General features: G+C 35.6%; 2 protein-coding genes across 2 annotated transcripts; one reads left to right on the forward strand and one right to left on the reverse strand.

Annotated features, from left to right (window-relative positions):
* Positions 1–5,857: 5,857 nt before the first annotated feature.
* Positions 5,858–7,055, reverse strand: LOC127102743 (uncharacterized). The gene is made up of 2 exons (XM_051040085.1): positions 6,486–7,055; positions 5,858–6,337 (listed from the first exon to the last, which is right to left on the reverse strand). Exons 1-2 carry the CDS (start codon positions 7,053–7,055, stop codon positions 5,858–5,860), a joined length of 1,050 nt encoding a protein of 349 aa, XP_050896042.1.
* A 4,620-nt stretch (positions 7,056–11,675) lies between these two features.
* LOC127115659 (dehydration-responsive element-binding protein 1A-like) lies at positions 11,676–12,679 on the forward strand. Its single transcript, XM_051047142.1, has one exon. It carries the CDS (start codon positions 11,700–11,702, stop codon positions 12,384–12,386), a length of 687 nt encoding a protein of 228 aa, XP_050903099.1. The 5' UTR covers positions 11,676–11,699; the 3' UTR covers positions 12,387–12,679.
* Positions 12,680–21,778: the final 9,099 nt, after the last annotated feature.

The following is a 21,778-nucleotide window of genomic DNA, read 5'->3' on the forward strand; positions in this document are numbered from 1 at the left end:
TGGTCATCAAACTCTAGGATTAAATACTCATCACTTCGATCTGATCGAAGAGTTTTAATATTCTTACCTAGTTGGTTTTAACTCGTTAGGTTTCACCCTTTTGTATTAATGTTATTAATAGGCATTTCAAGATCAAGGACATATAGTCCATTGTTCATTTGTGCAGTAGCATAGAATATATCATTCAAATAAATTCAGCAACAATTGTTCTTTATTATAAATGAAAAACCAAACTTGTCCAAACAAGCAATGGAAATAATATTCCTGCTAATTGCAGGTACATAATAACAGTTCTCTAACTGAATTATTAAACCACTAGGTAAAGTCAATACAAAAGTTCCTACGGCTAAAGCAGCAACCTTTGCTCCATAGCCAACTCGTAGGTCGACTTCACCTTTTGCCAAATCTCTACTCCTTTTTAGTTCCTGCACATTTGTACAAATGTGAGAACCGCATCCAGTATCTAATACCCATGATGCAGAAGTAGATAAATTAATAACAAAAATACCTGAAGTTGAAGTCTCTACTCCATTCTTCTTATCTTCCAGGTACTTTGGGCAGTTCCTCTTCCAGTGTCCGGTCTTACCGCAATGGAAGCAGGTGCCTTCTTTTGCTATGCCTCCACTAGGCTTCAAAGCAGCAGTGGGTCTGGGATTGGCAACTTCCTTGCCCTTCCCCTTATCACTATGCTTAGTGGGCCTTTTGTTCTGTCTCTTTCCATTTCCGATCATCAGAATGGACTTCCCTTTTGACTTCAGATTCTGCTCGGCAGTTCTTAACATGGCGAGCAGTTCAGGAAGAGATTTGTCCATATCAATCATATTGAAATTTAGGACAAATTGACTGAAACTATCTGGCAACGATTGCAAGATCAAATCAGTTGCAAGTTCCTTTTCGAGGGGAAAACCCAATCTCTCAAGGTTTTCCACATACCCAATCATCTTGAGTACATGGGGACCTACAGGGGCTCCCTCAGCTAACTTGCTTTGAAAAAGGGCTTTTGAAACTTCAAACCTCTCATGCCTTGCTTGCTCTTGATAGAGCAACTTCAGGTGTTCGATCATATCGAACGCTGACATGTTCTCATGTTGCTTTTGCAATTCTGAGTTCATGGTAGCCAGCATGAGACAAGCAGTTTCATTGGCATCATCGACATGCTTCTTATAAGCATCTCTTTCTGCCTTAGGTGCAGAACTAGGAGGTTCCTCTTCAGGAACAGGTGTCTCCAAGACATACAGCTTTTTATCGTGTTTGAGGACAATCCTCAGGTTTCGGTGCCAATCCAGAAAATTTGTCCCAGACAATTTTTCCTTATCAAGGATTGATCGCAGGATGTTGTTAGAGGTGTTTGCTGTCATGGTAATCTACATAAGGATTAATGAAAATATAAGTATCATTGACATATTCAATTAGGCCTTTAATTAAACATGCTCCCACTATTTTACTCAAAACAAATGACCCTCATCATCTGATTCGGAAAATCCCGTTGGAAGATTTTCTAGTGGGTCGAGATCCATATTTCACTTCGTTCTAAGTTCGCGTAGGCGGATTACACAAAACTAGGTTATTTAGGTAGGAACTCCTTCCAATTGTATCTCATACAACTCTCGAAAATTTCAGTTGGGTGAATAACTCCTTATTCGAATCCATCATATGGATCATTCCCAACTCTTGCTTCTAAACATATATATAATCTTATTATAATTTGTTTAGTTAAGTTTGACCCATTGTTTTAACAGTTGGATATTACAATTATCCCATCGCACCTTACTAATATAGAACATGCACCTCGCGTAGGCGAAACCTACATTATTCGATACTAGTCTTGATGAGTGCTAAAACTTGGAAAGCTTAAAACTTAATATTTAGTTTTGAGGGAATTGCAATTTTTTTTGATCTCACCGGCTTGTTTATCATATAAACCATCTCTCACATGCATCAACATACATTCACATGCATCAATATACATACAAACAAAATGAAACAGTTATGGCCCCTAGCGCAATTGTTCTCCCAAGCCAATGAGAGAACCTAAGCTAACCTACAACGATCTAAGCTTCTCCAAGCAAGATCTTCAAGGTTGTCCTCCTTTGACACTGACTTCTTTGCTTTCTTCATATCATTACATTACATGAAAGAAACTCGTTTTACATACGAGGGAGTGAGATGAGAAAAGAAGTTACATTTGGGAGATTAAGAGAGAGGCACGACACGCAGGTCGTATTTTAAAAACCCAAAATAAAACAAAGGAAAACTAAGGCCATAACCGATCACCACAAGACAATAATAAACATTTTATTATTATTATAATTAATTCCTTTAATTAATTAAAATCAAATTAAATTTCGACGACCGATCATCACATTTTAATGAACAATTCATTTAAAATCGATGTCGCTTTTCGTATCAACACTTGACACTTTTAAAGCACTGAGTTAGCCGAATGGGCGAAAATTTCCTTGCGTTAACCGGTTAACCATATGCGTTAACCGGTTAACACTGTTTGAAAACTTGAAAAAAATTGTTTTCTGCCTTGTGTTAACCGGTTAACCAAATGCGTTAACCGGTTAACACTGTTTGAAAATGTCTTGGAAAATTGTTTTCCGCCTTGCGTTAACCGGTTAACCAAATGCGTTAACCGGTTAACACTGTTTGAAAATCTCAAAAAATTATTTCGCATTCCGTTAACCGGTTAACCATACGCGTTAACCGGTTAACACTGTTCCAAAAAGTGTTTAGGAAGCACAACTCTTGTGCGTTCAAACCCCAATCGCGTAACTCTCTGACAACACAACCCTTGTGTCGTCACTAACCCTAATGCACCAATTTCAGACCGTCAAACACGTCTCGATTGTTAATTCGGTATGATTGATCAACACGTCATTGCTTCACCATACTAATGTCGGATCAAGAAGCAAACAACCATTGATCGCTCAAAGGAAAACAATCATCGAGGTTTTTGAATGAACGAAACAAGAACATTATATCATATATAATGTATTTTGCATCAGAGTTACATATATCACATATATGTAACTTGATCGATCTCAATTTAACCTTTGATTCATTCTGTTTTAATCATATTATTACATAACAAAAACAGATATCAGATTCATGGTTTCGTAAGTGGCTCTGATACCACTGTTGGAGAATTGCCATCCAAGGCGCAGCGGAATTTAAAAATTTCTCCATTTAGTGATCCTTACGAATGGGCATGATCAGTGATAGAATCGTTACCTCTTGTGGCGATTCAAACCTTTGGTGCAGATCTCTGATAATGATCAAAACCTTTGATACAGATCCACGAAGCGATCACGAACGTTGAACGATGACAACGTCTCTACTCAGTCCACACGAACGGATTCCTTCAATCGCAGTGCTAGCTGTTTGTGAATGAAGGCTTTGAGTGAGAGAGAGATACGAAATTCCAACTCTTCAGTTGTGTTGTATTCCCATACAAAGCTTCTGCACAAGAGCTCTATTTATAGAACCACTTGTGTGGGCTTCAAGCCAAAAAGCCCACTTAAGTGCATTTTGGCCTATATCTCATAATATGCCAAAATCACTTAAGTACTTGGTACCTTACCATATTTCGTATTCTACTTAAGTACACCGTACCTTACGATGTTCCTTAATTATTCTATCTCTCATCAATCCGTCCTTTGTGTGTGACCCTATAGGTTTTCGCGGCGTTGGCAATTATATTAAATCACGCATTTAACATAATAAACAGTGAGCGGTATCTAGCAACACATCACTGCTACCCAAGTCACGAAAATGTCATGTGATCTGACAAAACCTCCTGTGATAATAATTATGTGTATAATTACCCCTTTGCCCTTATGTCTATATTGAACACAAGGTATAGACCGTGTCACCCTTGTCCAGTTCAATATTGGGCCCATAGACATTTATCCTGTTACGCAGGATTGGCAAATTCCATCTAGGACACTCATGTCCCTCAGCATGCTTCGTGGAGTACCCATCAACTGTCTTTATGGTTATCCAGTTACGGACAACGTTGGATCAGCAATAAAGCACTCGACTCTACATCTAGGATCCATAGTGGTTTCAGGTCGAAGAGTGGTATACACTATTATCACCATGAGAATAACTTATGACACTTTGCATAACTTTCTATATAGTATTCTCATAGCGGGTCAATCCGGTATAAATATTACTCCTAATATTCATACCTATGTTTAAGACTTGATAACTCTTTATCCATGATCCATGAGATGTGATCATCAGTCTACAAACATAATAGTCTTAATGCTTTAATGTTATCCCACTTCACACTAAAGCTCGACTACGGATACTTTAAGAATAGTGCCCTTATGTTTAATGTGCTCTCATGATTAAGTCACACTTAATACATTAAACGGACTATCTATTCTAGGGACTTTATTAATCAACCATAATAAAGAAAATGCCTTTTATTATTAATAAATAATTCGATACAAGTACCAAAAGTATTGGCCTCTAGGGCTTCCACCAACAGTCCAAGCCCAGCCAAATGCTTCTATAAAAAGGACATGGAAAATGTGATTTGATACACAAGAAATAAGCAACGAAATATTGAGAGAGAATAAGGGTTTAAGTCTTGTGTGGTCGTGTGATTTGTAAGCCATTCAATTCATTCATAGATGATTGAATTGGTCTGATTTTTGAGTTGTAATTTGTCACTCAAAGCTTTTAAGCATGAGTGTGTGTCTACTTGATTGAAGCTGCTAAGTAAGATCAAGTGCGTGTCTTTGAAGAGTGTCTTCTTTTCATTGTAATTCTTGTTTAATATCACTGGTGTGATTGAGGGGGAGTGAGTGGGATCTCATATCTAAGAGTTCTTAGGTAGAAGTCACACGGGTAGAGATTAGGTGAAAAAGACTGTAACTTGTGTTGTTTACTTAGAGTCTTTGAACTGATTCTATTTTAGTGGATTTCCTTTCTGGCTTGGTAGCCCCCAGACGTAGGTGAGTTTGCACCGAACTGGGTTAACAATTGATTGTGTCTCGTGCATTACTGTTCTGTATCTTTATCCTGTTTGTATTGTTCAGATATTAGTGTCGTGACATTACCTTCGACATCTCATATCTGATACCAGAATTTCATATGGTCGTTTTTGTTCTTTGTACCAATTTGTTGGGGCAATAATTAAGAGAGAATATTGATTAAATGAATGAAATAATGAGTAAGTTTTTATTTTGATAAGCAAAATGAAATAAATACAGGAAGTATAACGGGTGTCTAACCCTTACAAAATTATCAAAAATTATAATAGAAAAAACACACCAAATAAGAACAACTAAGAACCCACAAACACATTACGGGAAAAAAGAGAACGGTGAGACACGTCAAACATCCCACGAGCAAGAACTCATGCAACGATTAGAGGCTGCAAACCACTCGCACGAGAACAACTTAATTAAACCCAACACATCCATCTTGTTTAAAATACCACCCTTGAAAATAATGGCATTCCTGCAATACCAAATAACCAATCCAAAAAACCAGAACATCCTCCTCTTAGTAACTGACTCTGCACTATTAATAAAATCCAACAAAGAAGTTGCTAAAGAGCCAGAGTACGGCGGAACTCCCACACCAAACCAACCACATGCTTTGGCCCAAAAACAAAACGAAAAAGGACAAAGCAAGAAAAAATTATCCAAGCTTTCCTCAAGCAAAAAAAAGGACATACTGTATTATGAGCTCCAGCAATAATGCGCCTCTTCGCTAATTCCTCCCTCAACAACAACCTTCTTAGAACCAACCACCAATCAAATAAAAGCACCTTACTAGGAGCCTTGGTCTTCCACACAAACTCCAAAATCCGCAGCTTATCTGCCTCATAAACAACCTAACCCGTCTCAACAACAACCATCCTACAATAACTAGCACTAATTGAGAAACCACCACTGTTTCTCCACCAAATGAAATAATCATCCCGCCACGGATCTAATTGAACAGCCTGAAGAATCTCATAAAGTTGGGACAGGAACACAAAATCTTCTTTCGAAAGCAAATCCGCCCTTATTCCAATGTCCCAAACCCACCTACCAAACAACCAAAAACCACATTCCCTCACGTTGTAACTGTGATGATTAGAAACTAAAAATAAAGAAGGAAACAGAAAACAGAGCGACACCGAACCCAACCAAGTATGCAACCAAAAATCTATAACATCCCCCTTTCCAAGCCTGCAAGTAATAGACGAAACAAACCAGTTTACCTGATTATCCTTCTCAACCTTACCAACCGGACGCAAATCCTTCCACCATAACGAAACTTTATCGTGAGCAATAAAAACCTGATCCTGTAAGACGCTAAATCTCCATACCTAAAACCAAGAAACTCATGCCAAGCAGAATTATTCTCGTTCAAAATGCGCCACTTCCACTTACTCAACAAAGCTAAATTGAATCTACCACAATGCTTAACACTTAGACCCCCTCCTTCTTTGGTCGACAAACGATATCCAAACTAACCCAATTTATCCTCTTCTTATCTTCCGATCCACCCCACAAGAAAACTCTTTGCAACATAATAATTTCATTAACAATCACCTTAGATGCTTTATAAAACGAGAAGAAGATCGGAATATTGGCAAGCACCGAATTCAACAACACAACTTTACTGCCAATTAACAGAAATCTATTGTGCCAAACGGTCAATCTTCTTCTGATCTTATCCACAACAGACTTCCACACCTCCCGACATCTCAGGTTGATTCCAATAGGAATACCAAGAAATGTGAAAGAATGAGACCCAATACCACAAGATAAGAAACCAGTCGCCGCCTGGACAAAATCACACTCCAAGATATAAACGATGGGTTTACTCATGCTAAGATTGACCTGCATCCCCGAAGAGAACTCAAAACCCCTAAGGAAAGCCTTAATACTCCACAAATTATGCCATGAACCATCCCCCACTAGAACGGTATTGTCGGCGAATCGAAGTAGTTTCACACTCACATTATCACTACACCGGAACCCTTTAAAGTCTCCTAAACTGGTCGCATTTGACACCAACCTAGGCAACCCTTCTACCACCATAAGAAAAAGAAACGGAGATAATGGATCTCCTTGGCGCAATCATCTTGTAACCGAGAAGTCCTTAATTGGACTCCCATTAACAAGAATAGATAAAGAACTATTGAACACCAATCCTTCCATCCAACCCCTCCACTTTCTCCCAAAAACCCATTCTCTCCATCACATACCTCAAGTAGTTCCATGACACACAATCATAGGTCTTTTCTAAGTCCATTTTCACAACCATACACTTATGCTTGAATCTCTTCATGTAATCCACCAATTCATTCAACACTAGCACTCCATCCGTCAAATGTCTACTAGGAATAAAAGTTGTTTGAAACTTTGAAATCAACTTCGTCATTACCTTATTCAATCTCTCAGCAAGAAGCTTAGAAAGAATACGGTACAAACTCCCAATTAAACATATAGACTTGAAATCCTCGATGAGAACAAGATTTTCTACCTTTGGAATCAAGACTAAAAACGAAGCGGTCACTGCCTTAGGAAGGACTGAATTATCATAAAATTCAGTCACCACTTTAAATAAGTTAATCTTCACAATCTCCCAATAAACTTTAAAGAAACCAAGATTGAATTCGTCCGGACCCGGACTTTTATCTCCATCAGCGCCCCAAATCACAACTTTAACATCATAAAAATAACTTATTTTAAGAGCTTCCCTCTCCTCCACTGTTAAAAGATTAAAGTTCACAAAGCGGCCTAGAAAAACAAACCTCATGAAATCTGTTAGCAAAATGCCCACAGATCTCTTCCTTAACAACATCAACATTGTCTACCCAACCTTGATTAGTATTATCCCAAGAATACCGTTTCTTCTCTTTCTATGTTTCAGAACCTTATGAAAATACCTGCTATTTGAATCTCCTTCTAGAATCCACTTGTACACATAGAGATATATAAAATCTACTTAGTTCACTTGCACACTGAAGAACAACTTTTAACGACATTTCTAAAACTAGAAACTACCTATAACTAACTAAATGAGTTAGTTATTCTCAATAAACTACAATAGTAATTAGTTTGACATGAATTGATTTTCTTAATAAGTTTGTATTAACAATTAACTTTATTAATCCAACCGTTAAATAAAAAAGTTCTTATTGAGTAGGTTAACTATACCTTTTTTTAAATAAAATGTTAAAACTATTTAATATTAAGTAATTTAAAATAAGCATATAATAAACTATAAATAAATAGCCAGTTAGATTACATAACTATTATATTTTTTATTTATTTAATTTTTTATGCGTTTGATCATTAAAATAAATATGCAATAATATTCAATATTGGTGAAATTAATTGTAATTAAGAAATTATTAAGCGAAGCAGTTCAAATAAAAATTAATAACATAGTCATCATATTTTCATTCTTTTTAGAAACACTTATATATATAAAAAACGTGTGGCTGTAAGAGAGAAACACCATTGTCATTGAACATAATTCAAACGTAGCTTTCCCTTCACACCAAGCCAAAAAGAAAAAACTATACTATTAACTTTATAATTCATTATATTTCATGTATATATTAATCAGATATATTATTTATTTATTAAAATTAAAAAGTAAATTTTATTTATAGGAGTATTAATGATTAAAGATTACTAGACAAAATCAATCCACACTAGAACTAAATTTGCCAAAAAGGTATATTCAATTATTTGAGAAGTTAATACATATGATAACTAATTGATCTTCACTCAGGTTTTAATTATAAGATAATTTTTACTTTTTATATTTATTAAATAAATAATATATTTAGTCTATATTAAAAAAACTATTTTTGATAAATAAAACAATGAGTAGTTGAATTAAGATAATTTAATTTTTAAATAGCTTATAACTTATTTAAAATAATTTATTAAAAAAAATTACAAATTAATAAAAATAAACTAAATATTAGTGAAAGAATTAAAGTTGTCAAAAAAAACATTTGTTAATTTTATCAACTTATAAATTATAAATTAACTATTATAATTTTTTTTTGAAAAACTCTTTCAATAAATCAGTATAGTTTGATTGTTAACAGTTTTTTTTATATTTAATTTAATATATATATATTATATATATATATATATATATATATATATATATATATATATATATATATATATATATATATATATATATATATATATATATATATATATATATATATAATCTAAACTAGCATAGTCCTATGTTTGCTTTAATAACCTTATTAAATCTATTTGGAGGAAAAAAGCATTATTTAGTGTGTTAGAAGATATTATATTGATAACATTATTAGACTTTTTGGTCCTTGTGTGGGGTCTCTATGTCTTTCTTCTCATCACTTTCCCTTTCTCTTTTTCAAATATATAACCAATCACAAATCTTACAACTAGGCATTATACCATTTGTCTCATTATACGTATAAAATATCTAAACTCACTCACTCACACAAAACATCCACACACACACACACTCACACAAACACTCTCAATCAAGCTATTATCTTTTTAGAATGGACAGATTTGAATTGAAATCGTTTATTCATGACTTTTTTGTAAATAGCTTAGATAGTTGTGATCTCGAATAATTATTTTTAAACTGATTGAACTGAATTAAATTCATAAAACTATCAGATTTTATATTTTTATAATTTAATAGTGACATTGTGTACACGATATATAATATGAATTTTTTTAGTATTATTTAGCTTGAAGTTTAATATATGGTCATGATCAAATTAATATTACATGATATTGAGAAAAAATATTGAGAATAATTATTTTTTTCAATAATAAAAATATAATTTTTCTTTAAACAATTCTAAAATTTTGATAATTTTTTATAAAAAAGAATATTCGTAAATTTTATATAAAAGAAATCAATTTTATAAATTTATTCTAATAAATAATAAATCGACAATCAAAACAATTTAATCGATACAGCTGAAAATTAAAATTTTATCAATCAAAATTGAACATTTATAATCAAACTGAACGTAACCTTCTAACAATATCATTATCCATAAAATATGAACACTCTCAAATTGTTAATTTATTAATACTAATTTTATTAATGATATCACACTTTACTTATTTAAGATTTAATTCACCAAGTACCTGACAAATGCAATAACTAAGAATCTATTAAGGACAACAAACACAACAATAAAGTTTGATTGAAGGGTTTTGTCATGATACTCCCTCTCGTGCTTATAGTTTATTAAACCATTAGTATATTAAACTATACTTTAAATATATTAATTATTTAATTAATTTAATTTAATTTTTAATATTTAGAATTAGAGGAAGTATACCTTTCTATTACTATTATAAAAAAAATATTTTTAAATTTATTAAATAAATTATGTATATGATTATTCTTATATATCAAGTATATCAATTATTAAATTAATTTTAAAAAGTTTTTATTTATTTATAATAATGATAAAAAAATATTACATATTATTCTGGACTCTAAATATAAATAGAAGGCACCATAAAAAGCTACTATTAAGCATTAAGGATAAACAACCCCAACAAGTTTTGAAAAATTATATTATTGTGAAAACTGCACTGACAAAACGGTGGTATTAGAAAATACTAATATCAATATTGTTATTTATTATTCTATAATAAAAAATAAATTATAATTAATTCATATAATGCCAATCACAATCAATATCACAACATATACCAATTGAAGTAGCAAATTTTTTTACACAAGAGCAACATGATCGCAACACTTATTTAAATCAGTCGAAAAAAAGCAACACAACAATCAAACAACTATAAAAGTACCCAAATAAGAAATTAAACTCAACAATAACCACTCAAACTACGAATCTTTAACAAAATTGAACTTAGTTTCAGATTATGGAAGAATAATAGAAAGGATTAAAGTTTCCAAATATTGAAGATTTGAATTTTTACTCAATCTGTCCCAAAGTTCAGAATTAAGACCAAATACGAATTGAACAAAATAAGAGACTCACATTTGAAAGAAGATGACAGCGGTAGGAGAATTCTGGCGCGGTGTTTCGTGTAACAAATTCTGATTCGAAATAAAAAATATAAGAAAATGTGAAACGTGAAAGTGAAATAGTTCATGTAAAAAATGCTGTGTACATTTGGAAAAAAATTAAGACAAAGAAAAATTGAATAAGTTTGTCGAAGGAACATATTTTCTTGTTACAACCGTGTTTGGTTTTAGAGAAACTGTCGTGAAAGCAATATCAGCGAGAGGAAACTGAAAAGTGGTCTCAGAACTTACTTACTGGGAAAGGAAACAAATAGAAGGAATAAGAAATTATCTCAGAAAACACGTGTTTGGTTTAAAGGAAAATACCGAGAAAGAAGTTGAAGCGACAAAAAAAAAATGAAAATGAGCTCATTGCTTAACGCGCTCAGAAAGAAAACTAGTGGAAGGAAGAATATATTTTCTTAGGATTAACGCGTTTGCTTTTGTAGAAAATGACGAGAAAGAATATCCAACTCACTCACACTGACACTCACACTGACACTCACACTCTCACTGTTACTTTCCCTATTTATATAACACAAGTTACTTTTCACTCTCCTCTGTCTTAACACCAAAACCAAACAACATTTAGTACTCTTTTCTTCACTTCCATCTTTCACTCTCAAAACTCTATTTCACTTTCTCTCCAACACATGGATATGTTTACTACAAACAACTCTTGTTCTTCCTCTGACACTTCATTGCAGAATTCAGATGGCTCTCATTGGATGTCAGTGTCAAACGAAGAAATTCGGTTAGCTGCGACTACCCCGAAGAAGCCTGCAGGTAGGAAGAAGTTCAAGGAGACTCGCCATCCGGTGTATAGAGGTGTGAGGAGAAGAAACAATGATAAATGGGTATGTGAAATGAGAGAACCTAACAAGAAAACTAAAATTTGGTTAGGAACTTTTCCAACAGCCGAGATGGCCGCCCGAGCACACGATGTTGCTGCATTGGCATTAAGGGGCCGCTACGCCTGTCTCAATTTCGCAGACTCAACGTGGCGACTCCCTAAGCCAGCTAGTACTGAGACAAAAGATATACAAAAGGCGGCTGCAGAAGCAGCTGAGGCTTTTAGATCAGACCAGACTTTACCGACTAATGATGTTGACAAGACTTTAACGGTTAACGACATTGAGACGACGGTAGATGCACCCACCACAGAAGAGCAGAATATGCTTTCTATGGAAGTGGAAGAAGAGGGAGAGATGAGCATGACAGAGATGTGGAGGAATATGGCATTAATGTCTCCAACACATAGTTTTGGATATCACGATGAGTATCAATATATTGATGAACAAGACTATCAAGATCAAGAGATATCACTATGGACTTTTTAAAATTGGATATTTTTGGTTTACATTTATTTATTTATTTATCTCTGGATTGTAGAATGGAAATTGAGAAAGAAACCCTTTTTGTATCCTTTTCTGGGAGTGTAGTCATTTGTCAAGCATAAAGTGCATTTCATCCCTTTTATTCTATAAATATCTGTCTATGCATGTATCTATATTGGCACTTGGTTGCAATTTCAACTTTGTACATAAAAATAATATTGTAACCTATTGCTACCCTTGCTTAGGTAATTACATTAAGATGAAGGAAGTAAAATCAGTGGCTCTCTACAGAAACCAGTGTGATTAATACTCTCATGAGTTTCATTTAGAGTTTGTTGCATTTATAGTCTTCTCTTCTCTAAAACAGATATACTAACATCACACTCTCTAAACACATATGTTAAGACACTATATTCTATTGATCAAAATTCATATAGATCCAATCAATTTTTTTTGTATCAAACTCATATAATTTGATGTGGTCTATTTTAATTTTAAGAGATGATATTTATGTTGTTTTTAAATAAATAAATTTACAAATGGTACTCACAGCTAGTTTTCGCTCTACTAGAAGATGTAATTTAACTGCTAACATTTATTAGGTGTTAGGTAAATTATCCAAAGTTTTTGAAAGGTAATCTAAAGACAAAAAAACTATTTCAATCTATAAAAGAGTCTCTTAGAATATCGGTATTAGAGAATGTGTTCTCAACTTTATTCTATTATAAAATGAGTTTAAAGACAAAAGTTAAATTTAAGAATGATTAAGTTTTATGTAGTAATATTTTAATTAGTATACTCAATATTAATTAAAGGCATTAAGTTCATGAAATCCTGAAATAACTAAGATTCAATTTATTTCAAATTCATTCTATTCGATCCAAAATATAAAGGTATTACACCAAAAAAATAAAATAAGATACACACTTTCTAATCTCTATTTTTATTATACTCATCATGAATCTTGAACTGTTAATTTCCTTAGAGATCATGACCAAAGATTCACGGTCCATTTTCTGATCTAATGTTGCCTCTATCTTCCGCCGTCGATGTGATACTACTTGTGACGACGTCGAAGATACAACAAGTTCATAGTTACCAACCGACGTAGGTCCGATACCAAAGTGTCTCTTATAGGTATCAAAGGATCTTCGACCGTTGAACGTGATCTCCTCGGGCTAAATCCAGCAGACTGTGATGGAGCATGCTGACTCCACTACATCTCTTCCTTATTGCTTAGGTCAATTATTATTGGGAGAGTAGTTGATTCCAGTGACAACCTTCTAGTAAGCTACCTTTTCAATATGACCCCGGGACGGTGCATCAATAAATAGGGTTGAAGAACGAGCATGTTGAACAAACTATAGCCTTGGGTCGCCCCGATAAGTGCAACAGTTTCCGTCAGACCCAGAGTCCGCACGAGATAGCTCAAAAACCACTTCATGGCTATTATTGTAAGGAAACCAAGTTTCATCCAAAAGGCACATCTGGCCGACAATTATCTCAAGTCCCTTACCAGGCATATCCGATCCTCAGAAAGATAACTAGATGAAAAAAGCAGGTCAAACTTCTTTTGTAAAGTTCAAGAGATGAGCATCCTAAGGAACTTCACTTTCGTCCGACCATACTTTCGGCCCCTAGAGAAACCAACTGTAAGCCCAGAGCCAAGCTAAAACGGTGTTATAATTGAGAGTTTACTTATCTAGTTATTTTATGGTCTCACTGTAACAAATATACTTCATTATGAATGAAAATACTTGTTTGTTATTGTATTGTCCAAAAAATACAAGTGTGTGTGTGTTTCCCATGCAAGGGCACGGAGACTCAGAGGTCCTAGTAGGTATATTACAAGTTGGGATAGTGGAAACTAGCTCACGACGGTGAGTAGCCTTTTTACGGTAGTTTTTAAGGCTATTTAAGGGACCAAGTCACGTGAGATGAGAGACTCTGTTGGTGGTCAGCGTTGCGGGGTTGCCGGCGGGCGGTTATCTTTACGGTGTAGGGACTACAGGGAGCGCCAATGGGGACATCATGTTGATAAGGGATTGCAACATCCCCGACCCCGAGGAAGGACCAGAACCTGGGTCACGATGGACACTTATGTTTGATAGAGCTTAGAACGCTCAAGGAAACGGAATTGGGGAAGTCATCACCTCCCCAATTGGTTTTCACTTACCCTTCACTACGAGGTTGTGTTTTGAGCGTACAAACAACATGGTGGAGTACGAGGCTTGTATCTTCGGTATTGAAGCTGTTATTGATCTTAGGATCAAAATCCTTAAAGTATATGGAGATTTAGTCTTGGTCATCATCCAAGTCAAAGGAGAATGGGAAGCCCGTGATCACAAGCTAATCCCTTATAAGGAGCATGTCTTAAAACTAATCTCATACTTTGATGAGATCATATTCCATCACATCCTTCGAGAGGAAAATCAGTTGGCCGATGCCTTAGCTACTCTTTCAACCATGTTTAAGGTCAAATGGAAAAAGGAAGCACCAACTTTCCAACTTGACTACTTGGACGACCCAACTCATTGCATGGTAGCCAAAGACGAAGTTGATGGCCATCCCTGGTTCTATGACATCATGAAGTACTTGGAAAGCCAAGAATATCCTGAGAACGCATCCATCACCAACAAGAAGTACCTTCAAATGCTTTCTGCCAAGTTCTTCTTAAGTGGAGGGATACTATACAAAAGGAATTATGATTCGGTCTTGCTTAGATGCGTAGACAAAAGTGAAACAAACCTGAATATAATGGAAATCCATGAAGGCTCCTTTGGGACACATGCCAGTGGACACACGATGGTCAAGAAAATATTAAGGGTCGAATATTATTGGATGACCATGGAGGTTGGCTGTCACCGCCACATGCAAACATGCCATAAATGCCAAATCTATGCAGACAAGATCCACGTACCACCAGTACCACTCAATGTCTTAACATCACCTTGGTCTTTTGCCATTTCGGGCATTGACGTGATTGGGTGCATCGAGTTGACTGCCTCGAATGGACATCACTTTATCTTGATAGCTATAGACTATTTTACCAAATGGGTGGAAGCAGTCTCGTACGCTGACATCACAAGACAATTGGTGGCTCATTTCTTGAAGAAAGAAATCATTTGTCGATATGGGGTCCCAAATAAGATAATTACTGATAATGGATCTAACCTCGATAACAAGATGATAAAAGATCTATGCCAGAGCTTAAAGATCGAACACCAGAACTCACCGTCGTACAAATCAAAGATGAATGACATTGTTAAGGAAGCCAACAAAAATATCAAGAAAATCGTACAAAAATGGTTGAAACCTATAAAGATTGGCATGGGATGCTCCCGTTTGCGTTGCATGGCTACCGTACTTCCGTACGCACCTCCATTGGAGAAACCCCCTTCTCTCTTGTTTATGGAATGGATGTAGTACTGCCTGTTGAAGTAGAGATTCCCCCTTGAGGATTTTGACTGACGTCAAGCTTGACGAAGTTGAGTGGGTACAAGCCAGATTTGACCAACTAAACCTCCTTTATGAGAAGCACTTGGACGCCATTTGTCATGACCAACTTTACCAAAAGTGTATCAAAAGGGCACATGACAAGAATGTTTTTCCTTGCAACCTCGAGGCCAGTGGCCTTGTCTTGAAGAAGATTCTACCGATTCACACTGATCCTAAGGGCAAATGAACGCCAAACTATGAAGACATATACATTGTAAGGAAGGTTTTCTCTTGAGGAGCCTTAATATTCGAAACTATGGATGGTGAATATCTTCCATCCTCTATGAATGCGGATGAGTAAAAAAATATTACGCTTAAAAAAAAGATGAAGAACCCGATAAGTTGAAAACCCGAAAAGGCGGCTTATGCAAAGATGGGTATCCTGGTAGACTGAAAACCCGAAAGGATGATCTAGGCAAAAACTAGGGATTCACAAAAGCAAGAGGCTGCATTCCGCAAAGAATCTTTCACACTCCCTAAAAAGTCAATCCAAGCATGTTCTCCCGAAGTAAGATCCAAGGACTTTCGAGGACATAAAGACCATAGAAGATCGAAATTTGGTGGAAATCCAAGCTAATTCCACAGCCATTATTGTTTTTCAATTTTCTTTTTGCAATCACCTCTTTTAGGAATTGCTTCCTTGTACAAATCACCCATTTTTGGGATCATTTTTTTATCAATAAAATAGATTCTCTGATACGTGCTCAATACTTTTACTTTTCCCACTTTGACTGTGAAGTGTGATTTTCTTTGATTAACGTTGCATTGAAATTTTTGGGTAAATTTTTTTTACTAAAAAACAAACTTTCAAAGGAAAAACATCGAAACTACTTTTCTTTCAAAGTATCTAAGGATAACCATAGTCCAACATGCTTGGCATACCTAAACATCGTGAAGCTACAAAGTCCCTTGGACTTGGCCCAACTCAGAAATCCCACAGTAGCAATTGCACCAAACGTAGCTTGGATATCAGAAGATCCAGATTCCAATGTCGGGAAGTCAGTCCACTCTCCCCAAGAAAACTCAAAGCCCAACATTGCTTGGCACCTCTCAAATCCCAATCATCATTGGCACTCCCAATAAATTATCCCCCGCAAATCCTAATCACACTTGGCATAATTCATAAACCTTACATTTGCATATTCCCCAGTAACCCTAACATACATCAGTATTTCACATACATAACATTACATCATAAGTATCCTCTTTAATTCACATTCCAATCTTACTCAAGAATAATTCATCAAACTTCTGACCTTCCCGGTTGTTGCTAGGGATTGTCTTTGTCAGATTCCGGAACTTCCCAGCAGTCGTTAGGGATTTTCCCTAATAGATTCAGGTATTCCAGCCATTGCTAGGAATCATCACTAAACTTTCAATTTTTCCCAAGAAGAGTTAGGTATTCCAACTGTTGCTACGAATCGTCACTGAACTATTTTTGCTTCCCCATAAGTCATATGTGCCAGCCGTTGCTAGGAGTTGTCACTTTTAAATACTCCCCTGCTAGATTCAGGTATTCCAAGTCGTTTCTAGGAATCTTCACTGAACCTTTTCTCCAGCTGAGTCAGGTATTCCAGTCGTTGCTAAGAATCATCAATGCACTTGCAATCATCCCCAAACAGAGTCAAGTATTCCAACTGTTGTTAAGAATCATCCCCGAACTATTTGGTTTTCCCAAGCCAAAGTTAGGTATTCCAACCATTGCTAGGAATCGTCGCTGAACTATTTGATCTTCCCCAGAGTCGGGTATTCTAGCAGTTTCTAAGAATCATCATTGAATCTAGAGATTTTTCCCATCACAAGTCAGGTATTCAAGTCGCTGCTAGGAATCGCCACTAAACTTTTCTCTCTCCAGATAAGTCAGGTATTTCAGCCGTTGCTATGAATCACCACTAAATATTTAGATATCCCAACAAAGTCAAGTATTCCAGTCGTTGCTAGGAATCGTCATTGAACCTGGAGATACCCCCAGTAGATTTCAGGTATTCCAACTGTTGCTAGGACTCGACATTGAATCTAAATCCCCCATCAGAGTCAGGTATTCCAGCAGTGGCTTGGAATCTTCCTTGGAATTTTTTATCCCCAATCGTTGCTAGGGGTTGTCACCTCTTTTTTTACATAAGAACTTATCCCCAATAGAGTTTTTCCCCTACCTTTCTCCTTGGAGCATTGTCATTAAACTTTCCTCTTTGAAGAGATACTTATGTTGTATAGCATACATTACATTGCATATCATCAGAATCATATCCTTCCCAATGAAGTCCACAAAATACCATATCCGTTTCCCCAACAGTTGGTCTCATATCAACACCATTTGCCATCCTATAAATACTCTACCACCTTCATTTCCCCAAGCAGATGAACTCATATCAAAATCATTTGTCATCTCGTAAACATTTTCCCATATATAATCACTAGCAAACCATCTCACATCACTTTCACCCCCAGTTGGGAAGGTTTCTGCTTACTCTTTTAGTATTTAATAATCTCTTACCATGAACACACTAGAAGTCATTTATATCCATACGTTCAGGTCCGGGAAGATTAAATAGGGGCAGTTGCCATACCCTCAAATTTACCTCACCTTCATAACCCTAATACATACGCATATGTTCATCATACATCACTTTATGTGCATTTACACCCATAACGATCCACAAGATCAAGGCATGGGGTTCATCTATGAAGCTTCAAGACCTCTTCTCATGTTGAGGTGTACCCAAGCTACCTTGACCCTAATCTTCATCCTCAAGCATCCCATAACCTTGGAGGATCATTAAATACATCTCACTTACTCTCTAAAACCCTAATTGGATGGTGAATCCCCATTGAAGACATGACAAGATTCATCTGGTCACCCAAGCACCTCAATCATAGTTCTTGACCCTCAATGGCTTGTACAAGTCATGATTCACTTTGTGCCTTCACCATACTGTTGAGGACCCCTAATATACAAACTTTTTCATGCCACAACCCTTTGAATCACCTCAATACACCTCTTGCACCCGAAAACCCTAATATGTCTAGCTATGGCTCTTGATGAAACTTGTGGACTAAGAAACTCTAGTTTATGTATCCTTTGATTCCATGCCTTGCCTCACTTTATCATCCCATCATTCAACACTTCATTAACCTTTCATTAAAGTCACTTGCAATCACAATTCATCAATCAAACACCCATTTCATCCATGGTACAAGTCTTTAGTTTCATCATGAACTTTGAGCTTTCAATGCAATGATTTCACCCATGGACTTGACCTAAAAACATCCCACAACACCAAGCCTTATTTTCCATCAAGATATGATCATACAAGCTTTAAACATCCATCAACATTCCTTAAAAATCAAGAAATCACAAAATGGCATTTCCAGGTCATGTTGGTTGGTCACAGTTGTGCAAGATTGGCCTACAATTTGGTCTAAAGCCCATAACATTTTCACCTTTCAATACTTTCAAGATCTACTTTGATAAAAATGTACTAATTTAATCTCTCTTCGACTTTGTTTCAAGGTCCAATACCTAATTCATTTAGCATGGATCTCAAGTTTTGCATTGGGCAAACTGGTCAAGATGCCTAGCCAGACCTAGAATCATGCCAATGATCCCCATTTTACCTCATTGACATTTCCAAACCACAAATGCTTTTGACATGTTTCTTGTTGTAATTAATCAAGGACATGTAAAAGAACATTTGGAACAAGTTTCATGTAAAATGAACGAGACAATTCCATTTGGCCCAAGTTCAAAGATTGGATTTTATCATGTTACACAAACCAGACCACACATGGCAGAATTTGCATTTTGGTTCACCTAGCCCCCAAACCACATTGATCTGATTCCTTTTAATCCCTAACACATACCAAAATATTCCAAGACATGTTTGCAAGTCAACTTGGTCGGAAACATGTCCCATGTGATCAAATCCGAAGCAATGCAAAATGTTAGATTTTCCCCAAAATGGTTAAAAACAAAATCCACCACAACTCTGATCCATCCATCATTGTCCCTCCAATTTCATGCTAGAGTGAAAAAAAACTGAGTTGAAGGAGAAACCAGGTCAAAACCACATCCACCATTCCTCCACAAGTCTCCCATTTTGTCTTCTTCGAGCTTCACCACTTTTCTGAGCAAACCTTCATATTTCTCCAACCTAAACATCCCAAAACCTTCCCTATAAATAAGGAAAGGTATTCCATTCATGAAACAAGCTTTTTAAGCCAAATCATCCTGCCTCGAAATCATATTTCTCCATTGAAGACAGAGTTCTCTTTTTTGGGTTCTGAACCATTTCAATCCAAACCAAGCACCTAAAAAGCTTCCCTTAACCTTCCTCAAACTTTCTAAAACACCAAAGCACCTTGAAACCTCATTGCTTAAGTTGTTTATAGTCATCAAAGTCCCTCTTTGAAACTGATTCTGACCAGGTAGTTCCACTCATCTCCTTCACTCAAACAAGTTACCCTCTTGCTCGAAATCACTCACTGATGCTTAACCTCACGATCTAAACTTTGATTGCTTCTGTCGCAGTGAGAATCGGAGACCGGGCTATTGGATTAACTTGACTAGCAAAACATTGATATCACCACCGAACTTTTATTTTTCCAAGGGAAAGGGAAAAGATTCAAAAATAACCCAAAAAAGTAAACATGTATAACAAATAGTAAAACTAGAAGCAAAACAAGTAGAGATCGAAGGTACGGGAGTTGGTTATGCAAAGGGAAGGTATTAGCACCCTAAACATTTGTAGTACTCTACAAGAACCTTTTGAATTCATCTATGTTTTGGTTTAAAAGTTGTTTGTATTTTTGATTGGGAGAATAAATGGGATAAAATGTTTTGGAGAGTGTTACTTGACTAAAGGTAAGTCAAAGTTTGAGTTTGAGATGCTTCATGTGTACTGAAGCATTTTTCAAGTGTAATTGAAAGTCCATTGACTAAAAGTAAGTCAAGGTTTATGTTTGAGATGCTTCATGTGTACTAAAGCATATTCAAGTATAATTGAAAGTCCATTGACTAAAAGTAAGTCAAGGTTTGAGTGGGTGTTTTAGTTTGAAAAAAGGTTGAGGGTAAGTGCATGAATAGACAAACAAAGTCAACAAACAGACAAACAGTACATGACTAGGAAGTCAACAGAAAATACTTTCCCTTGGATTTAGATGCATAAAGATACACGAATTGGTAATGCATGAGCAAGTTACTTACATGTTTTTTAGGCATGATGAACATAAACAAGACATAACAAAGGTTTATATAACATCACAAGAGATAACACATGGACAAATGTGAGATACATATTCAATCATAATGGAAGTTTATGAAGAAAAAACTTGAATGAAATGATGAACAACTATAATACATGGATATAACATCACAAATTGAGATAGAATTCAAGTTGAGTGTCACAAGACAAGTAGCATAATCATGATATATGGTTGTCAAGTAAAGTTGTGACAAAAGATATTTAAAACATGGATCATATGAACATGGTATGGACAAAGTAAAACCTTAAATGGATCACTATGCATACAAAGTATCAATCCACCTATCTTCTAAATTTTTACCACGAACTACGAGGTTTTGATCCCTTATTTTTATGTTGGTACGTAGGCATAAGACTGAAAATCTTTTCAAACACAAAAATATAATAATGACTCATCCCCTCATTCTATTTTTTTAGCAAACATCTTTTCCAACTAAAACACTTGCACACAAAAAGGGCTCCCTAGGAGTACCTAGGAGACTTTGGGTGCTAATACCTTCCCTCGGTGTAACCAACCCCCTTACCTGTAATCTCTGACATTTTATTAGTTTTGATTTGAAAACTTTTTATCTTTGGGTTTTGTTCGTACTTTTCCCTTTTACTTTGGAAACAATAAAAGTGCAATCATGACTCTGG

This window comes from Lathyrus oleraceus, chromosome 1, assembly GCF_024323335.1.
Source record: "Lathyrus oleraceus cultivar Zhongwan6 chromosome 1, CAAS_Psat_ZW6_1.0, whole genome shotgun sequence".
Taxonomy (NCBI): Eukaryota; Viridiplantae; Streptophyta; class Magnoliopsida; order Fabales; family Fabaceae; genus Lathyrus; species Lathyrus oleraceus.

Excerpts from the sequence above, each read along its gene's own strand:
- LOC127102743 (XM_051040085.1), bottom strand. The coding sequence starts at position 7,055 with ATGGTGGTAGAAGGGTTGCCTAGGTTGGTGTCAAATGCGACCAGTTTA. Across the intron at positions 6,338-6,485 it reads ATAAGAAGAGGATAAATTGG|GTATGGAGATTTAGCGTCTT; the intron begins GTTAGTTTGGAT and ends TCTTGGTTTTAG.
- LOC127115659 (XM_051047142.1), top strand. The coding sequence starts at position 11,700 with ATGGATATGTTTACTACAAACAACTCTTGTTCTTCCTCTGACACTTCA.